We start from the raw sequence: 19,763 nt of genomic DNA, 5'->3' as shown, positions 1-19,763 counted from the left end.
GTGTTACGCTTTGATGAAAAACATTTAAACAACATTCCCGCTTATAAGAGTTTTTTAATTTTTTTTTTTTTTTTTTTTTTTTTTTTTGCCAGCTGCTTTTGTCCACATAGGGAAAGGGTATAATTTCACGTGTTGTTCTTAGTTTCCAATCATGGAATATGATGGCGTACTGCACTTCAACGAAGCGAATAAATTGCACAATTTGGACATAGATGTAGATTCAGATAACTGCGGCTAGTGTGTTGAGAAAATGGTGTCTGTGCATGCATCTCCAATTTCCAGTGAATTCCTGCTGATGTAGGTAGTTGAGCAATAAGTTTCCAAGATAAATTGCATACCCCAGCACCAGTTGTACAAGAAGCTCCTAGGATATACTCAACTTTGAATTTTGAGGCTGTTTTAAAATATGTACAATGGGTAAAAAGAAAAACTGGCAGTTAAAGGGTTAACATAGCAAAAGTTATGGATATCTAATGTGATTTTTCTCAAAAGGTTTATGCAGTAAAAGTAGCAGAAAACAACAAAACTAAACAATTACAAACATGTGTATGTCGCTGTTTTAGCAAAGTGATTTTGAGCAAAGGCAGAGGGTAAAAACACAATGTAAATGGGATATTTGGAGTAAGAATGCAGGGAGAGTAGACTAAGTCACTTACGCTATTGTCACTTGACCCCGACACAGGATAGACCGTCCAGCCAAGCTCTGCCGTGGCTGTGGTGGAATCCATGAGCATCTCTGCGGGGAAATAGGAGAAGAGATGGGGGTCAGATAATCGGCTCCTGTGAATGCTCTGCTGAAAGGAAAACTATGACATTAACATAATCATTCAAAAAAAAAAATCAGTTAATGTCTGTTCATATATCATTTTGAACAATCTGGACATAATCTAATCACATTTTAGGATGTAAATTATAGTTTTTCAGACTCTTGGTTTAAGAAACCTACAGTTAAATTGTCATCTTCAGTATCAGCATTTATTAAAGTAGCTTTTTTGGTAATTTCATCACAGGACAAACACATCCAGGTCAGCAGAACAATGCCATTATCCCAACATCTTTCAGGAAAACAACTGGCTTGAAAAGTAAGTCTCTGCGGTACACTGGAGGCGACACCATATATACCGCGGATTAGCTGTTGGAAAGAAACACTTCTAGTAATTGGGGTCAAAGAGGATGTGCCTCCTGACAGACAGGAGGAAACCTGTGGCACAAATTTCTCTAGCCTGGTCCAACTCTCCATCATATGCTCAGTGAGACATTCATATGGTCACCTTCTCTGCCTCTTTTCCATAATCTTTGTACCCATGCCCTCGAGTCTGGGTTCCCACCCAAGATGTGGTGTTAGCTCCACTGCTCACTCAGCTACAGTCAGCAGGTCTAATGAATTTCTCCAGCTTGTATCCCTCCTGTGCTCTAGGGTTTAGCTGCCACAGATGGAGACACCATTCATCAGTTTGGAGGCGTCAGCTGCAACTCCAAAATGCCACAGAGGGATTTAGAAACCCCCTTGACAAACATGGCTACTAATCTTAACATAAGTCAGACCCTGGGACCACGACACAGGTCTGCTAGATAAATGCACTCTGTGGCACTTCACTCTTATGATAAAGTTGAAATAACTGAATTCAAGCTAAGTGTGTAGATCCTTGTCAAAGAAAACTGCATAAATCTGATAAAATGTCAAAGTTTTTTTTACAAAGGTAGTGGACCAAGCAGAATCAAAGACAGAGGATCTAAAGTTTTGACTAAAAGGATTTGGTTTTCTCCTTACATTTTCAGTGCTGTACAAGATTGGATAATGTTCCAGACACTTTATTTATTTTTTTCTCATAACCTTCTAGTTTCTCTGATTTATATGCCAGAGAAAGCCGCAGATTTTAATTAACAGCCTCCAAAAGCAATGCTTTATTTCAGAGCCTTCTGCTGACTTTCAGAATCTCACCAATACTCGCAAGACATAATACTTGATTTCACATCCATTCAGTTATCACAAAGCATAAATCTTATAATTAAGCAGATGAGACTGCAATTGAGCAGCTATTGATAACCTTCTGAGTGACTCAGAGTCTGCATGGGTGTTAGGCAGTGAAATGGTAATTATACCCCATAATGATAACGATAATTAGTGGGGGAGAAAAGTGAGAATAATAAACCCCCTTTGTGGTGGTTTAGAGAGTGTTGTGGGGGAACAGGGAGCACATTTCTGTAGGAATGTTAACATTGGCTGGATGACGCATCATTCTCTTCGCCCAAACCCAACTTCTTTCTCTCTGAAGCCGCACATTCCTTTTGTCTGTTTCTATTCTGACCTACCATTCTCACTTGTCTTTTGCTATTTAATCATTCTCTCGGGCAACCCCCCCCCCCCGCTTCTTTACTCTTGTTTTATGTCTATCTCACTCGTGCTATCAGTGACCCAGAAGCACTACCTCCATATGAAAGACTGATCACTTTTCTTCCTGCTGCTGTCTACACTTGAGTCTCGGCAGCCACACAGATTCATTACCTCCCGTGAGGCAGAGCAGCACATAGCTCACCCCTGTCAGCCACAGTCTCGTTCTCGGTCCCAGCCGAGGCAGAGCGCGAGTGCTCAGCAAGACGTGCCGGGTATTAGTCAGGAGGACACAGAGGTACTCGCGGGAATGCGTAGGAATCATTTTTCGTTTTCGCTTGCGAGGACATGTTTACGTATGATCATTTGAATTTTATCACTCACAGGAATGGCGTGAATGCATGCTGAAAACTAGTAAACACTAGTCCTACTGGAATTCTCTCGTCTTACATGGACATGCAGTCAAAAATATTCTTCAGGCACTCTTACAGAGGGAATGGGAAAAAACATAGAAACTCCTTAATTAGAGCTGGTTGTCATGTGGGTTTCATTATAGGCCATTGCTTTGTAGACTTCCTACAATGTCTGCCAGGGTTTTAATTAAAAGCAAAAAGATTAGTGAATCACTGTACTACATTCTAATTAGATACAAATTCCAGGAAATCAGGAGTATTTGACTGTCAACCAAGTAAATTTGTGTTTTTTCAGGGGTTTTCATTTGAAACAGTGGGTGTAATAAACCTTTTACAGCCTCAAGACCACACAAAAGATGAGTAACTACAAGAAATGTATGCAAACTACTACTTTTCTTACTTTAAAGAACTATATTTTTGCACTGTGATATTACATTTTCAGTTTAATTCCAACAAGTATGGTGCCCTCCTTTAATAGACAAAAACTAAACATGCACAGAGAAATTTGAACCTTAAAATCTGATCTTTTCCATAAGTAGTGACAACAACACTTTCTAGTTTGGATAATTTTTGTGAGTGAAAATTACTCAGAGTAAACTGTCATCAGTACCAAATGCTTAAAATGAATTCAAGGAAAAAATAGAAATGTTTTCTCCAACCTGCAAAAAGATGTCTGCAGTTCATTTAGGTTATGAAAAAAGTGAGAGTAACAGATTTTCAAACTGTGACTAGGCTCAACTTAGACATGGGTCACTGATGTGTATACTAGTAGTACTAACTTAGAGCCATATATTTTGACTAGACTCAGATCAAGCAAAACTGCCTAGTCCAAAAGCTGTCACACAAGCAGCACAACAATGCCACTGCTTTTGATAAATAATTGACTGTTCACAGCAGAAAGATGCAAAATAATTTGAATGTTCTCTTGTATTCTCTTATAAATCCTACAAAAGAAATAAAAAAAACTGGCATGATTTGGTACGAAACGTGTTGCCATTACAAGAAAAAAAATTAAGAGCGTTGCAAAAAAAAAAAAATCTTTAAATAGACACCATTAAACTAAAAAGTAGAATGTTTACTTTTTCATTCTAATTAAAAATAATTAAAATGTGCAGTAAAATCAAGAACGTTGATTTTACTGCACATTAAGGGTCGGTTTGCAATAGATATATTTTAGCCAGCACAATGTTTAGGCTAAAAGGATTCACCAGAGTGGTCCAACATCTGATGATGAATTGCAGTCTCTCAATTTCCCATCCAAGCAGTAACTGTATTTGCAGTATTTGTGTTGCAGTGTTAAGTGATGCATAAAAGTGTTTTAACAGGTTGAGCTCGTGGGAAAATGATCTCCATGTTGGCAGGCAGATACGGGATGGATACTTAACTGAGAACAAAAGAAGCATATTGACAATATGACAGTGAATAATTAAAACCTTTTTTGTATTTTTATGCTCTTAACTCTAGAGGCAGGTATGAATATGCAATGAGCCCTAGGAGTCTAAGAAAAGCCCACTATGAGGAGAGTGCTTCCTCTAACACTTCCTGAGAATAAGAAGAGAGTTTAGTGCTGATCTTAGAGAGCTCTCAACTGAGAGGCTGTCTAAAGTGACAGGCGAGTGGAATGGAAAAAGGGGTGCGCGGTACTACAACACTCTTCTTCTTTAAGAGGGGTCAACGTTTCATCTCTGCTTTCAAAAAAAAAATAAAATAAAAAGCAACAGAATTTCCAATGAGGGATACACAGAGGATGTGTTCACTGCAGAAAATTGTGTTTTATGCACAAACAGCTGCTACGACTCAGAAAATAAACAACAAATGCCTATAGACAAGATTTCCTAAATTGTTAGTCATTGTGCAAAGGTCCCAGTATGGATTGTTTTAACTTGCTGTTTACATTGCAGCTCAGATAATTATTCTGTGGAATTTGTTCTGCTTCAGCTGTTTTCCTGTATTGGCTTTGTTTCTTTGTTTCTTTCTTTTTTTTTCTGCCAGCCCATTTCTCAATGTTTTGCCCTTGGTTTACCATGGTGACTGACAATTCATGATTTGGCCAAAGGGCAAAAATCCCAGCTTGACAGCTGGATGACCAATTAGGAGGAGGAGATAGACAGGTTCCTCCAGTCTGGGTGATGGATGTCTCTTCTGCCAGGAGGAATATCTGAACAAAAATATGTGCACCTTTTATTACGGCATGCAACACAACAAGGCTGGCTTCTTAAATTTTACAGTTGCACACACCATCATGTGCAGCTACGAAGTGAGATGTTTCTCTGCCTTTTTTCCCCCGAGCATGAGGAACCGATTTTGACAAATTGCTTTGCATGTTATTGCATCATGAGGTGACAAAAAAAAAAAAAACTGCATATAAATGACATGGTAGCTCAACCAGAAATCAAAGAAAATGAACCAATTTTCTAACAAACCAGCAAATATTTAGGTCCTATGGCTTAACAGAGGTATTTCAAGAAAAGAATTGACCTCCAAAACAAAATGAAGCAGCTTGAAGGCGTTATTTCATGTTTATCTTTCTTGCCGGCAGAACTGTAGCCTCCTTCCTCCACGGAGCAAATCCCTCAGCATTTAATAAAAAAAAATAAAAATAAAAAAAAAGACATAAACCCACATATGGTGCTGCGATAATGTCAGCGAACAGAGCTGAAAAACAGCTTCAACATTCTGCCCCAAAAATCCATGTTTTGTTAAGTTCTGGTAAACCACAAGTGCAAGACAAATGTGTGTGACTGAACACCTGAAACCATGTTATTTGAAAGCAAATGTGGAAAGACCGTTGTATGTGCCGCAGTTGGAGGGTAGCAGCTGGTCATTGAGCTAAAAACAGAATTCTATATAGTCAACCAAGCATGCAAATCTTGCAGATTAAGAGGAAAGGGAACGGCATACCCCTGAGAAAGCCAAAGACATGATTTATAGCTTCAGTGATAGACAGAGCTACTGTATGACCAGTTGGAAATAATAACACCTTTTATTTACATTCAAGGAGTGAGAGGAGCTCCCAGCCTCGAGAAACTTGGCTTAACTAATCTGTCAACACAAGCTGAGCTCATTAAGGTGCACAAGAACTTTCACCAGAGTTCTAACATTTTTTTTAAGTGTTAGATTAATTTTTAATGTCTATTTTACAATTAGGCAAGCTTTCTTGTCACTGGGGCATCAGTGGTGGAGAGTCAATTAAGTAGATTTACGTGGTATTCACAGTTAAGATGTTGATAAAGGGGTTTCAGTTAAGTTGCAATACAGCTCAAAAGTTCACCCTTTACCCATTAAGACTGCACTGAGCACAGTTTTTTCCAAGGAATAGAAAGATGAGCAAGGAAGCTGGGCAGTTGATTTTGGCAGAGTCTACTGGAGTGTGAAATATTGTACTGCACACACAAACACTCATAAAGTGGAGCACTCGCAGAGCACTGGCTGTTGACAGAATGATACAGTATGGTGTTCCCAAGGGCCCCAAGCAGGATGTAAGACGGTAATCTCTACACAGCCAAGCTGAGTTATCAGTCAGTGCGACTGAACTTGTCAACAAAGCAAGCAGACTAGAGCAAAAACCAAAAGCAAGAGATGCAAACGGGTAAGTTATATGGGCCTGAAACAATTTCAGCTCCCACACCGGAGAAGCAACTGTCTTTGTCTGACATCATATCTCAGAGCTGCTTCTTACTTTTCATTATGATGAAATACTCTGTAATCTCACTTCAGCTGGAGCTGGGTTATCTTCCATCACACAACGCACATTCCCTGGCACAACCGTTGTTCGTTTATAAGCACATACAGTGAAGTTGGAAATATCCCAACATTAGAATGTAGATTGTGTCATTAGAATGACAGAAGACTCATTATATTTTAAAACAGAAATTTACATACTTAATAGAGAAATGTATTCTATTTTCATATGTTGAGAAATAGTGATTGTGCTATTATTGAGCAGAAAATGTTTTAATTTTCATTCAGATTTCTATTAAAGTCAAGACCTTTATAGATGGTTACTCTGATTAAATAATGACATCTAAACTATCAATTTGAACAAACAAAACAAAACAGTCATAGCTGTTCATATTAGTCATATCATATTAGCTTTCAGTATCTGCAGCTGTCTTATTTTACTGAACACCAGTAAAATAGTGAATACTGAACAGCCATCTGAAATGATTATTATTTTTTCATTATTATTATTTTGTAGCATGCATCAAGATGTTTTATGTCTTATGCAGTAATTTTAGTTGTAATATCAGTGTACATTAGTCATTAAAATATTTCAGGTCTAATTGACACCATATTTCATGGCGGAAAGACGTCAACTTAAGCAATAAATTGCAAGTTGGAACACTCACAGACCCCGTCTAGTGCAGTGAGAAAGAAACCTGGCCACTGACAAAAGCTTATGGATTTATTAGCACGCCTTCCATATTTCCCAAACCCCTGAAACCTAAATAGAACTGTTTAACAGATCAGTAGATTTAAAATTTGCAGAGGAAAGTTCTGTAAAGCAGAGGCCAATATTTTTATAGGCCGCAGCCTACGAGAACATGAGTGTGACTCAAGAATAGCGAGGCCATACAAATGACATCCATCCATCACTCCAATCATTTAAGTGTTTTAGGAGTTCTGTGATATGACTCACTCAGTGCAGTCGAAATACCTGCAGCAAAATTTGACAGGGATCGCTTTTTATCAAACTGACAGCTTTTCAGATACCACTCCTAATTGATTTGATGGAATACGCAAACCTCCCACGCCTTGCCTACAAGTCATCAGTTGAAAATGAATGATGAAAAATGCACGTACATCATGTACTTTACAGATGTCTACAGATGTGTGTTTTACATGGACTGTCTCCTCTCTCTCTCTCTCTCTCTCCATGGCCTTCTTTTTTCTTGAGCTCTTACGGGAGCCTTCAGACTGTGTTATCCATGTATTAGACCACAGGATAAGATTTTGCTTAGGCTTTAAATGCACAAAGCTGAATTAGAGACTGCTGCTTGACTGATTTTTCCCTTTGATTTTGTTTTACATGAGATGATATATGCATTAGTCAAGTGAACAGCAATCTCCATGCCAACCAATTTGATTGGCACCTAAGGCAAATTACAGTAAAGTACATAAAGTGGGTGGTTCTAGATAAAAGATTCAATGGGGAAGGCAAAAGGATAAAAGAACAAGAACTTTGGATATACTCTAAGAAATATGGCTATGTTAAAAATGAGTCCATGCTACATTTACTGGCACTCCTAATAAGGATGTGTAAAAAACCTTAGTGCAGAAGTATAACTGCATACTTAAAATTTAGGAAAAAACTCCAACCTTTGGTTTGAGTACATGCGGAAAACATATTAAGAAATAATTGTTTTTGACAAAATCATTACTGGGGAAAATACTGGCACTTCTAAGAATCCCTTTAAAATAAATAAAGTTCTTTAAGTTAAACAGAGATTCTTAGGAACTTTTAATTAGTAATTCATGCCTTTTCCTCCATGGTATAAAAATAAGATGACATGAGACAAATTTATTTGAGCTGGATGATGACCCTACATTTACTTCGACAACACACACAATGAATATAACGGTGGGAGATGAAATATATTTCATTCTTAAAAACTGCAGGTAAGATGGGTTAACAAGTCTCTACAACAACCAGTAGAGACTATATATACAGTTCGACTTCACCAGCTGTGGAGGTTTGATGCTTTGAAAAGTAGTTTTTCTATACTACTTTTCAAGCTGTACAATGACTTGAGGGTATTCGGACCGCTCCGATTTCAAATCAGGGATATTCCACATGTTGGATTTTCTTGGCCTGATATCACAGTGTGTGGTGTTCATCAGGAAAAACACGAATGCCGTCTGTTGAATGTGACGTGCAGCTAATCAGAGATAATGGAAACACACATGAAAATCCAAAAATGCTGGGATCAGAACAACTGCTATGGTGCACCAGAAAGTCCAGAGGACATTGGAAACGTCTTTGCATTGGTTTTTCTCTGTTAAATACAGTTCACAAACTCTCACCATTACTCTCTGAATCGGCCAAGTTTGTTTATTCCAGCTTGGTGAAATAATACAGAAGACGGTTCTGTCCTATTGTGAAAAAGAGGTTGTTCAAAGTATTCACAGCATTGACACCAATAAATGCTTCAACAGCAATTTTAGTAAAAACTATAGCTTAATATATTTCCCCCATTAAAAAAAAATAAATACTCAAATTATAGGTGTGATGTATGAGGTTTAAAAGTGTAAAACTGTGCCGCTGCAGAAAAAGACAAATTTAATCTTATGCTTTTTAAACAGATTTACTTGGGGTGGCAATAAATGTGACAGATACTGTATATACTTGGACACATTTATAAGTGAATTTGTGTAAACGATAGGTACTTCTTTTTATTGTAACAGCTTGTTTTTATTTGGGTGATAGAAGGATTCCTCCACATATTAGAGTCATCACAGAACAGCAAACTTATCTAGTTTATGACCTATTCTATGAGCCTTTACAGCCCTTTCATCCTCTAAAAGATGCTTTAAAAGCTGTTGTAAATTCCTGTTCAGGAGTTCTGGCTCCTTATCATTTAAAGTGTGGTGATAAGGTTCATCTACTAAGGTTAAGAGCTGCTTTTTTCACAAAGACTAATAAAGATTTTCCAGCAACATATCAATCACCGTTTAAGCCCCACAGTTTACTATACATTCAAACACATTTGTGCATTGCTTCTTGTTTGTATAGTTTAATTCACATCTTCTCAGAAAGAAAACATTTTTCAAAGAAATTGAATATTACCAAGTTGAAAAGGTAAGTAATATTACTTTGAACCTACAGTGGAGGAAAAAATATTAGTCATCCCATCTTGCTTATACTTGACAAAAAGAACTGATGCTCATAAAGCAGGAGTTGGATAATCAAAGAACTGAATGAAATGGAGTGAGTCTTAAAGTATTAAGAAATTCAAAGAGTCACACAGCACAGAACAAGCCTGGAAGACACAAGGCAGTGAAATATTTCAATGACAGTGGAAAGAAAACTGATCATAGATCCCAGAACAGCTTCAAAATAATTAATGACTTGGCCAAGTCATTAATTGCTGAATTAAAGAAAACAATCTCCAGAGCAGTGCTCATGGTTGTCATGCTAGAAGACAAAGAGATGACCAAGACACAGTTTGGCAGCTGACTTCTCTAGGGTTTATTTCTAAATTTTTACATATCCCTCTTTCTTAATGAGTCCTTCCACCTTGTCAGGATTCCAAGTTCTAGCTGCAGTGAAACCAAAACCATGTTTCACTGATGGTGTTCTTTGAGTTATAGGCCTTCTTTCTCAAAACATAAAGCAAAGAGCTCCAGTTATGTCTCATCTCACCAAAGAACATGCTTCTAGTAAGCCTTAGCACACTTCAATCAGGATTTGATTGCGTCTCATCTGTGGAAGACTAGCGTTTTTCTTGCAATGACCTAAAAGGTCACTGGATTAAGCACCATCTCCAAAATACGCCAATGAAACTGACTTGCCTACACAAACCCCTGACTTGAATACCACCAAATATTTGAGGGCTGAACCAAATAAGATGAATATATGCTAGAAGGCGATCAAATCTGAAACAGCTTGATGGATTCTAAAGAATTGACTAGAATTTATCTGGAGATGTTTGGAAAACTGCAGCAAACTACTGCAAATTATACTACAGTATGCAGTAGTACAGCAGACTGTAGTACTAATTATTCTGCAGTTTTTATTTTCGTGGACTAATTTGATTCTCAGGAAATTGTAGCATCCAAAATAAAACTAGGATGTTTGAAAAAGATATAAGTTTAACAGCAGTTGGGAAATACTAGGAGTTTTAATAATTTTGCCCTCAACATTAGCTTTCAATTACTCAATTTAGCCAGGTTTACACAATTAGCTGTAATATATTGCCTATTTGCAACATTGGAGGTTTACCAACACTACACTACCGCACATGACAACCTAAGATCACAGCAAGGGCTTGACAAATTAGTTTTGCATGTTATCATATATCAAAGAAATGTCTCTCAAAACCACGTTGCATGCCATATATCCCTTTACTTAGTGTGCATTTGGTTTCTGGGTCAAGTACTACGGGAAAGAGTAGCAAGATCCTAAGACTTCCCCATGTTTAATGATAAATCTTACTCATCTGGGGCTGTAAATGTTTCATGAAGTCTAAATAAATGAATAGCTTGTTCCTGCTGCAAAATCTGTCTGCATTTCCTGAAGGCTAACTAGCTCTAACAAGCTAAGGTGCAAACAAACTAAACACCTTCTATCTATAATTAATTTAAGAAAAAAATAAAGAAGAATTTAAACACATTTTAAAATATGCAGCCCAGTACGAAAAAAATCAAAGCTTAAGATTCTCTTAAATTTATTTATTTATTTATTTATTTTTATCTTGAAACGCTTATGTAAACACTGTAGAAGTTAACATTCTGTATGAGTTCTGTATGAACTTTGTCTGCCCAAATTGCCTCAAGAATACACTTTGTACATTAGTTAAGCATAAAAACACAACTTGTACATGTAAGTAATACCTCAGGTTACTGTCTTTTACTGGCTTATACAATAGCAGACAAACTGAAAATTCTGGTCTTTTGGTATAGCAGCATGTTAAGTCTTGCCTCATTTCAAGGGGCATTCTGCTTTCCTTTCCATCTCTCCGTGTGTGATGTGTGCATATTTGTGCAAAAACACATTTGTGTGCATTTACAAGTGCAATAATGGGATGGCACCCTGACCTATGATTTTGATTTAAATGAACAGTAAAAAGTAAAAAAAAAAATTGCTAAGCTGACACACATAATGATCCAAAAATTTCTTGCTAGTCATACTTGATGTATCATAAGGGCACAATTTCTGTGTAACTAGATTCTATTAAAACAAGAGCATTCACTGAACACTCTTTGCCAAACATATATTAGATATAACATACTGGCAATGTTCAACATATGAAACTAACAATGTCTGCTGCATAACAAAGTTAAGTTTAACACAGTCTTAGTTTGAAACGGTCTAACAGTTTGTGCTGATTCCATTCAGTTAAGTTTATATGCAATTTCCAGTAAACATAAGAAGACATTTTACTAGACAAACAGGTCAAATTCATATTTGAAAAGCTGTAATCCGATCAATAAAGTAATATCGCTGCTTAGCTGGATCCACATTCAATGACATAAAACTTAATTTTACCTTTGTTAAAACACAGTGCAGTTTATTCAGTTTCTGTTTTCAAGTGTTTAAAAGTAACCTATTTAAACAAGACAGACGGTTAAATTAAGACATTATAAACAAATATTGTTTTCAAAAGTAGTATAAGTTGGGTTTATTTTATATAATAAAGTTACCATCACACAGGCATATGATTTTGATCATATCATTTCAATCTCTTTTAAACATTCCTAAGATAAACTCAGAACGAGTGGAGTAGATGCAAGTCTGCTCATCTGTCAATATTATTTTTGTAGGTTGTGCAAAACATACTTGACATCCACAATGATAAATTAACCTAGAAATATGTTTGATTGGCAGCACTTCCATAAAAAAACACCCTGTTGTCACGAAATAAATCAAATCAGATAAGAAAGTAACACCGTTAATAGCACAGTCTTTCATCCATGATGTATTATGAGCCGTTTTCTGTTTTCCCAATGACGGGTTTTCACTCCTGCTTCAAGGTACAACATTTCATGGCTATGTGTCACAAAGAGGAATTTGAACAGTGTTATTGATGTGGACGAGGTCAAGCTAAGAGAGCTGATCTGTTGCCAGTCAATACAACCTGTCTGCCAACAAAGTCATCAGATCAGAGCTGTTTCTCTGTCTGTGCAGGATCCTGCAGTCTTCACCCCTCCTTTACGCACACAGAGACACACACTACACTGACCAGCTCATCCACCTTCCAGACATTGGGGTAATTATTCAGTGGGATGGTAAACAAAATGTGTTCTAATGTGTTTGATGTTTCGGGGTGAATAACACTGAAGAACAGATTTTAGACAAATTAAAACTAGCCCAGCAACCTCAGCATGTTACCTGTCAGAAATTATTTTATATACCAGGCAGCCAAAGAGGGAGGATAGATGTAAGGGAGTAATTATGTGTATTAATGGGTGTTTTACTTGTGCTTTACATACCTGCAGTCATGTGGGAACTGTAAAAGAGAAGTAATGATTTATTCTCATCTAGCAGCACACCAAAGACACCCTGTCTGGACTGTTGTTCTCCTTGCCTCTGTCTAACTTCTCTCCTTTCTTCCTGTTTCTTACAAACCATCCCTCCTCACCTTCTTCCTTCCCTTTCTAACTTACCCTAATTTATGATTTTCCTTTCTCTTGCACCATGTGGTCCTTTATTTCACCCACAACACACAGCTCATGTTCAGTTATAATACTGTTATACACCATGTTCCATAAGAGCTGCCAGTGCACCCCAAAACAGCAATGACTGTTTAACCATCACCACCCCATCTGCTTTTACTGATGTGGACCACACATTTCATGGAAAAAGAGAAGCCAAAGGGATCACACGGGAGGTAAGGCATCTTGGTGGATTCCAGGCCTGTGAGCTAGTTCCTACCCCATTCTCACTTTAGAAGAGTTATGGTGGGGTCACGACCCTCTGGAGGTCCATAAAGCAGAGCAAAGGGAGGTAGTGGAAGACAGTTTTTGAGCCACATGCTTCACCAACTGCCTGCTTTTACTTCTGGCACCATTACTGCATTTAATTACTCATACGCCGAGAAACAAAACGCCACAGAATAACCCAAATATCACTTTCAGTACAGGCACCCCTAAAGCCCTTGCAATCAACATCCTCTTAATCAACGACAACAAGACACAATGGAAATTGGGTTGGCCTGCCATTAAGGTACCATAAGGACTTGAGTTACTCATACAAACATAGCCTTGTAGATATTGGATACCAGCACTGCACAAACACAGCGTTAATGGTTTCATGGTGGTCAGCTGTGAAAGAAGACATAAAGCAGTAATGGTAGGGGAGTGAGAATGAGAAAGACTTAATAGAAGCAGAATGACACTACCACGGAGAGAGTTTAAATTATGTTAGGGCAAAAACAGAAAGCTGATTAAAAACAATGAATTGCTTCTGTCCTTCATCTGTTTACATGACATGAATAGGCTGAAGTCAGCAACTTGTTAAAAATCTATTTTAGAAGGAAAGCAATGTCTCATCTGACATAATTGGGCCATCTCCCTTTTTGTAGAAAAGTTGTTCACTCACTGAATATAAAGATAAGTAGAAAATGAATAAATCATTATCAAGTTTGACTAGTCATATAGAAGAAAATAAAATACTTTGAAGTGCTTCTGTTTTGCACATTATGAAAATATACGTCCTTATGCACCATCTAAATGTCATTTTGCAAATGATCTTTGGCAGTTCAAATATATTTCAAGTGATACAGAACACAGACATAGAAAATCAAAGGACACAAAAACATCAGGAAAATATATTTTTTTAAATAGTCAAAACACAAATGCTGCATATCAAACAGTGAATAGAGGAAAAACTATGTTCAAACCTATGTTCAAACCATGCACATATATTACACAAAAACTTTTATGAAAAAAGTGAAAGGAAATCTCAGACCTTGGGTTTACATCTCTGTGATTTAGCGTTTTTCCAACAATACCTCCAACGAATATCAAGCAGTGTCGTAAATTGTCTGGGAACATTGGGCAATAGGACTTCTAGTGTGACAGACATCTTGTTATTGACTTATTTTTCCCACAAATAAGGGCTTCCGCAGCAGTTTGCTTTTCGTAATCCTCTTCACTTTCTTCTCAGAGTCCGACTCTAATGATAAATGTAATAACTTGAAACTCAGCGACTTGCTGAACTAATCTCCGTTGTAACTTTCTTCCATTCTTCTGCTGCAGAAAACTAAGATCAAGATTTCATCATATTGTGAAATGTTCAAGAGCTTTTTTTTTTTTTAATTGCACAATCTGTGCCAGGCTGAAAACACAACTCTCAGGTTTTAGAATATTATTTGGCCAATCAGTTTTGCAAAAAATAGCAATAACTTCAATAAATGAGTTTATCTACCTGCTAAGTTGTATTTGTCTAGAACTGTAGCGTATACTAGATTTGTTCTCTAGTCTTACAAACTTCAAAAACTTTTTGCATTGCCACTTGAAAACAATTAGTACCTCCCTGAACTCATGTGCAGATATCCTTAGTGGTTCTCCATGGTATGTGCAGTCTTTCACACGCTAAAAAAGCAAGTTCCACTTCTGTTTGTTTTGTAGCCATTGCTGCCATTTAGCCCAGTCAGATTACTTAGTTTCTCTTATCTCCCAAATAGCTCACATTTAAGTGTTCTCAGTGTCTGTTCAGCCTTGGGTTTAACTCCAACCATCATGTTTACCAGTGACACAGATGAAAGACAAATTGCTCTTGGGGTACCAGCCATAAAACGGACCACAAACCTCTGTCTGTAAAGGACTTTATGGTTTAACTGCAATAGGAAAAAAGACAAAAGGGATATGTCAGCTCCAAGAGCAGCCTGTGACAGTTGAGCACAGGGTAATGACATCCAAACAAAGCTCGGTGAGAAACCGAGACAGAAATCTGTTGCCCAGGAGGAAAGGCATATATCCTGAGGCTTGAAGTCAAGAGGCAAAAGCCATGTCAACACACCCAAGCAACTGGTGTTGCTACGGCAACAGGCTAGTGGTGATGAACAGGATGTCATTTCCTTAGTCAAGATAATACTGATCTATATCTATGAGCAATAAAACAAAAATCAAGGAAGCTAGATTTGGTAAAAACCAGTTGAGTGAGGTCAAAGGTTTTCTCATCTTGCTGGTATTTAACAGTCTGAAGCAATACACAAAGGCCTACGTTTATTTCTAAAAAACATTCCCAAAAGGCAGCCAAAGCTGTAAAAGGATACCGCTAATCAAGAAGTTGGTTTGGTTCTGCTGTCACTTTGAATATAACACATTGAAAAGCATTTTTTCTTTTTTTACTTAAAACACATAATAAAAACTTTAAATGATGAGTAAGCTCTTTTTATAAAGAACATAAAGTCTGTTAAACCGCTTCTTAATACCTTGTTTTGCTCTTGGAGCCACTTTCCCTAAATCAAAGGATTAACCACTAAAATTACCACTCTGCCTCTCATTCTCAGAAAATACCCACACATTACTCAGGAGACTTCTGTGCGTCTTCATTTTTCCATAATAAAAGAAAAAATGTGTGCAAACCAAGAAAGAAATGTTTTAACATAAAATACATAGAGGGGTGTTTCTAAAAGTATGAAAAGTAGGTGCATTAACAAGCTGTCAAAGACTAAGAGAAACAAAACATGTTTCTATGTGCATATAACAGTCATGTTTCTGTCATCAATTGAAATAAAAAAGAGAGATAAATACCGTATTTTCCGCACTATAAGGCGCACATAAAAACCTTCAATTTCCTCAAAAGCCGCCTTATAATCCGGTGTGCCTTATATATGGACCAATATTGAGCCACAACAGGTCTAGCAACTACGGTAAGCAGCCGCCGACTTCATTTTCGCCTGTAGAAGAAGAAGCGCGCGGTGCATGCTGGGATAGTTGTCAGAACGCTGGTTTGTTAATAAAGTTTGACCTATCTACCTACCGACCGTCTAGAATCAGGTTGTCTGCAGGTCATTTAGCACCACGGTCTCCACAAACATGCTGTGCGCGAACGGAGAAGGGTGACCATCGTCCGGCCACGCCCCGGCCCAGTCGCGGAAGGCTCTCCTCGCCGACCAGAGTCGGACTGTTTTGTTGACATTCTACATGTCAACAAAGTGGCTTTAGACATTCATCCAGGGTGCTTCGACTAGGGCTACCAAGGGACCAGCCCCTATACATTTAAAGCCGGGGGGGGGGAGAGACAGAGACTGCGGCGGCAGCGTGTTGGTTGGTCTGTGTTACCCAGAAAGCAGTTGGGCACAATATCGCAACACCAACATCGTGAGTGAAACAATGACTGGGACACCCTACGATATAAAGTACTCGGGGACCATTTCTTTAACACATCCATATTTGTAGAGTACGGAACAAATGTGTCTCGTTTAGGTTCAATACGGGACGGGTGGTAATCCTAACTATATTGTCTATTCTATGCGCCTTATAATGCGGTGTGCCTTATATATGAAAAAAGTTTTAAAATAGGCCATTCATTGAAGGTGCGCCTTATAATCCGGTGCGCCTTATAGTGCAGAAAATATGGTAAATAAATGAACACATTTAGATATGTTTGTAGCTTCTTTCCTAAGCGATCTTAATGCATTTTTACATAAAATTTAAATTAAGTATACAAAATGAAATCTGTGCACACAAATTAAACTGTTTTCTCAGAATACATCAACAGGTGGCAAAAAGGAAAGTAAGAGTTAAAACAACCGTGCTGCCAGAAAAAGTTTGACAAACATTAGGCACAGACATGGGAATCAAGAGAAACAAAACCATACAGATAAACCATAAAGTGAAGGACTAAGCCAGCTGAAGCACAGAGTGACTGATTCACAAGCCCAGTGAGCGGCTGGCATGCAAATCAACCCTGTATGGGGTTAAAGGCAGGATGAGAAGCGGGTGCGTGAAGAGGCTTCACAGGCAGTCATTTGCCAGCATTCAGCTCCCATCAATATCAGGACCGATTAATGAGGGGTTGGGGGAAGTGCAAGGAGAGGGCAGGGAGGACAGCAGGAGGGCAACGACCAGGTGTCGGAGGAGACACAGAATGGAAATAAAGAGGGCGCACGCAGTGATCCGTGAGGAATTTCAGCAGGACAGCAACAAGAGCATTGGGTGAAATGAGGGGGGTAACTCATAGATGTGTACTGAAAAAAATGTATTCTTAAAAAGTTGCTTTTTGTATTAAGGGCTTGTACCTCTCACAGTATTAATAAAAGGGCATGGTGACACATATCAAAATTAAAAATGATAAAAGAAAAATCAAATTGCACTTGGTAATGAAGATCTAATTTCAAACTTTGTCAGAAAAAAAATATGGATCCAGATTTGAACCATGGAACATACTACAGCTTTCTCCATTTTGTGGTGAAAGTAAATTAAGCTTGATTTCTGTTTATGAGCAGATGCTCATAAACAGCAACTGCTCATTTCTCCTTTTAAGAAAAGGCTTTAAAGATTAACATCATGTCCTAAACTTGGGCAGTGCTCCTCCCCAAAAGAAAAATGTTCCAGTGTAGATGACAAAGGACCGTGCTTCTTTAGGCATCTCTGGGCCTAAAGTTGTGTTTCATTTTCCATTGTGCCTGTTGTCCATGTGGGTGGCCATGCATGTGAGTGTGCTTGTGTTTATGAGTGAAGTGTGTGTGTATGCATCCGGGTCATGCATGAGTGATCCTGTATGTCGTTTCAGTGCTTAAGTCTGTGTGTTGAGCAGAGTTTACGTGTGTGTGTGCCTCTATAAACTTGTGCTGGCACAACACAAAGGCAACAGTGGAGAGTGGTTAAGCATGTGTTTTTATGCTATGGGCCTGGGGGAATGTGGATTTCGGAGATTGCAGGGTGATGAGGTGGCAGGCTCTGGTCGTAGTCCTGGAGTCCTGCTCCTCTCATCTGCGATGGCCTGGCTCATGTGACCAGGGGTTCTCACAGAAGACCGAAGCAGCCAGAAACAAGGGGCAACGTGTTAGGGCCACATGCCTGTTTCATTGTTGGAATGAGATGCCTCACTGCTGAATGCGACAAATCAATCCTGAAACATCAGCATCACTTGCCAAACCGGACCAGACGAGACTGGACAGAGGAAGCACTGTGCTCACTCATCTATGGGAACTGACTCAGTTTGCTTCTCCCGTTTCTTAACTCATTATTTTTCTGGATCTGTTGTTTGTTCCTTGTGGCAAAAAAAACAATGACAGATATGTCTTCTATCTCATATTTGAGTATCGGCTTTACAGTGAAAACATGAATAAGGCATTCTGCACTTTTAAGATCAAAACTGATCTCTTTGTTGCTTTTACAAAGCCAGACATCATAGAATGTGCAAGAGTGTAATTTCCTGATGCTCCTTATCCTCTATCACAGCCACCACATTCTGTGTCTGTTAGTGTGTTCATATGGTGAAGGTGTGGTAGCTCACAACACTTTTACAACTACTTTCTGGTTGCGCAGCTGTGAGAATTCAAATGTGAAAAACAAATAGTCACGCACAACTATAAAGTGCTGACTTGATGCCTTCAAGTTAGAAGTGCTGGTTTGGCAAAGACCAGTTTATGGAGTTTTTCTTTTTTGGAAAAAGTGAAAGACAGCTGTAATGCAACATAAAAAGACCACATTATTACTAGGAGGGGCAGAAATAAGGAATTTATGTTGACCTTATGTTTTTGAAAAGTGTATGCTAAACAAATAAAGTTAGTGCAAAAACATTGGTTTGGAAGCCTAACGAAAAAGAAGAGGCCAGGAGTAGATGCAATGGCCTCAAAGTTTGCTAGTCTTCTGAAAATAGTGTTTCAGTGGTTTTTCTGTGGGACAATGAAGTGAAAGTTGTCAAGTCAATCAAGGAATACTGAATAAAATAATGATATACAAATAAGACAGGGACTGGAGTCGTGAGTCAAGAAATAGATTGACTCATATATTTTTATCAACGTGCATACTGACAGTAAGTAAAGACAGAGATGGAGAAGGGAACCGTAGAGAAAGATTGTTAGTTTGTGACAACCCTTTAATGGCACCAGTTGGTTTCCCTCCCCAATGACTTAAGAGTGTTGAGCCCTTCTGTGAATAATCATACAAGTCAGATTCAGACAAGGGTTAAAAGGTTAATGGATCCTCTGTGCTTTTCCTTCCTCTGTTCAATTTACTGTAATTAATGTTTAGAGGTTATTGTCATACAATATCCTAATTGTCCAAAGTAGTATGTAATTAACCACATCTGTATAAAGGTGTCTGCAACTGTACAAGTCTGGGCGGAAAATCTTAGGAAGGTATCCAGACAACAATGTGCCACTTACTTAGGATAGAGCATT

At 38.2% G+C, this 19,763-nt stretch overlaps 1 protein-coding gene across 4 annotated transcripts in view; it reads right to left on the bottom strand.

Moving 5' to 3' along the window:
- ephb2b (eph receptor B2b) overlaps positions 1 to 19,763 on the bottom strand; it is a 130,539-nt gene that overhangs the window by 85,444 nt on the left and 25,332 nt on the right. For all 4 annotated transcript variants that reach the window (XM_015039810.1, XM_015039813.1, XM_015039812.1 and 1 more), the window contains exon 2: positions 657 to 736. In XM_015039810.1, the coding sequence (XP_014895296.1) occupies positions 657 to 736 (80 nt within the window). The remainder of the gene's footprint in view (positions 1 to 656; positions 737 to 19,763) is intronic.

This window comes from Poecilia latipinna, unplaced genomic scaffold (genome assembly GCF_001443285.1).
Source record: "Poecilia latipinna isolate Pla-1442-1.1 unplaced genomic scaffold, P_latipinna-1.0 Scaffold487, whole genome shotgun sequence".
In the NCBI taxonomy this organism is placed as follows: Eukaryota; Metazoa; Chordata; class Actinopteri; order Cyprinodontiformes; family Poeciliidae; genus Poecilia; species Poecilia latipinna.
Note: the sequence above shows the minus strand (reverse complement) of the source record. Positions and strands in the feature narration are given on the sequence as shown.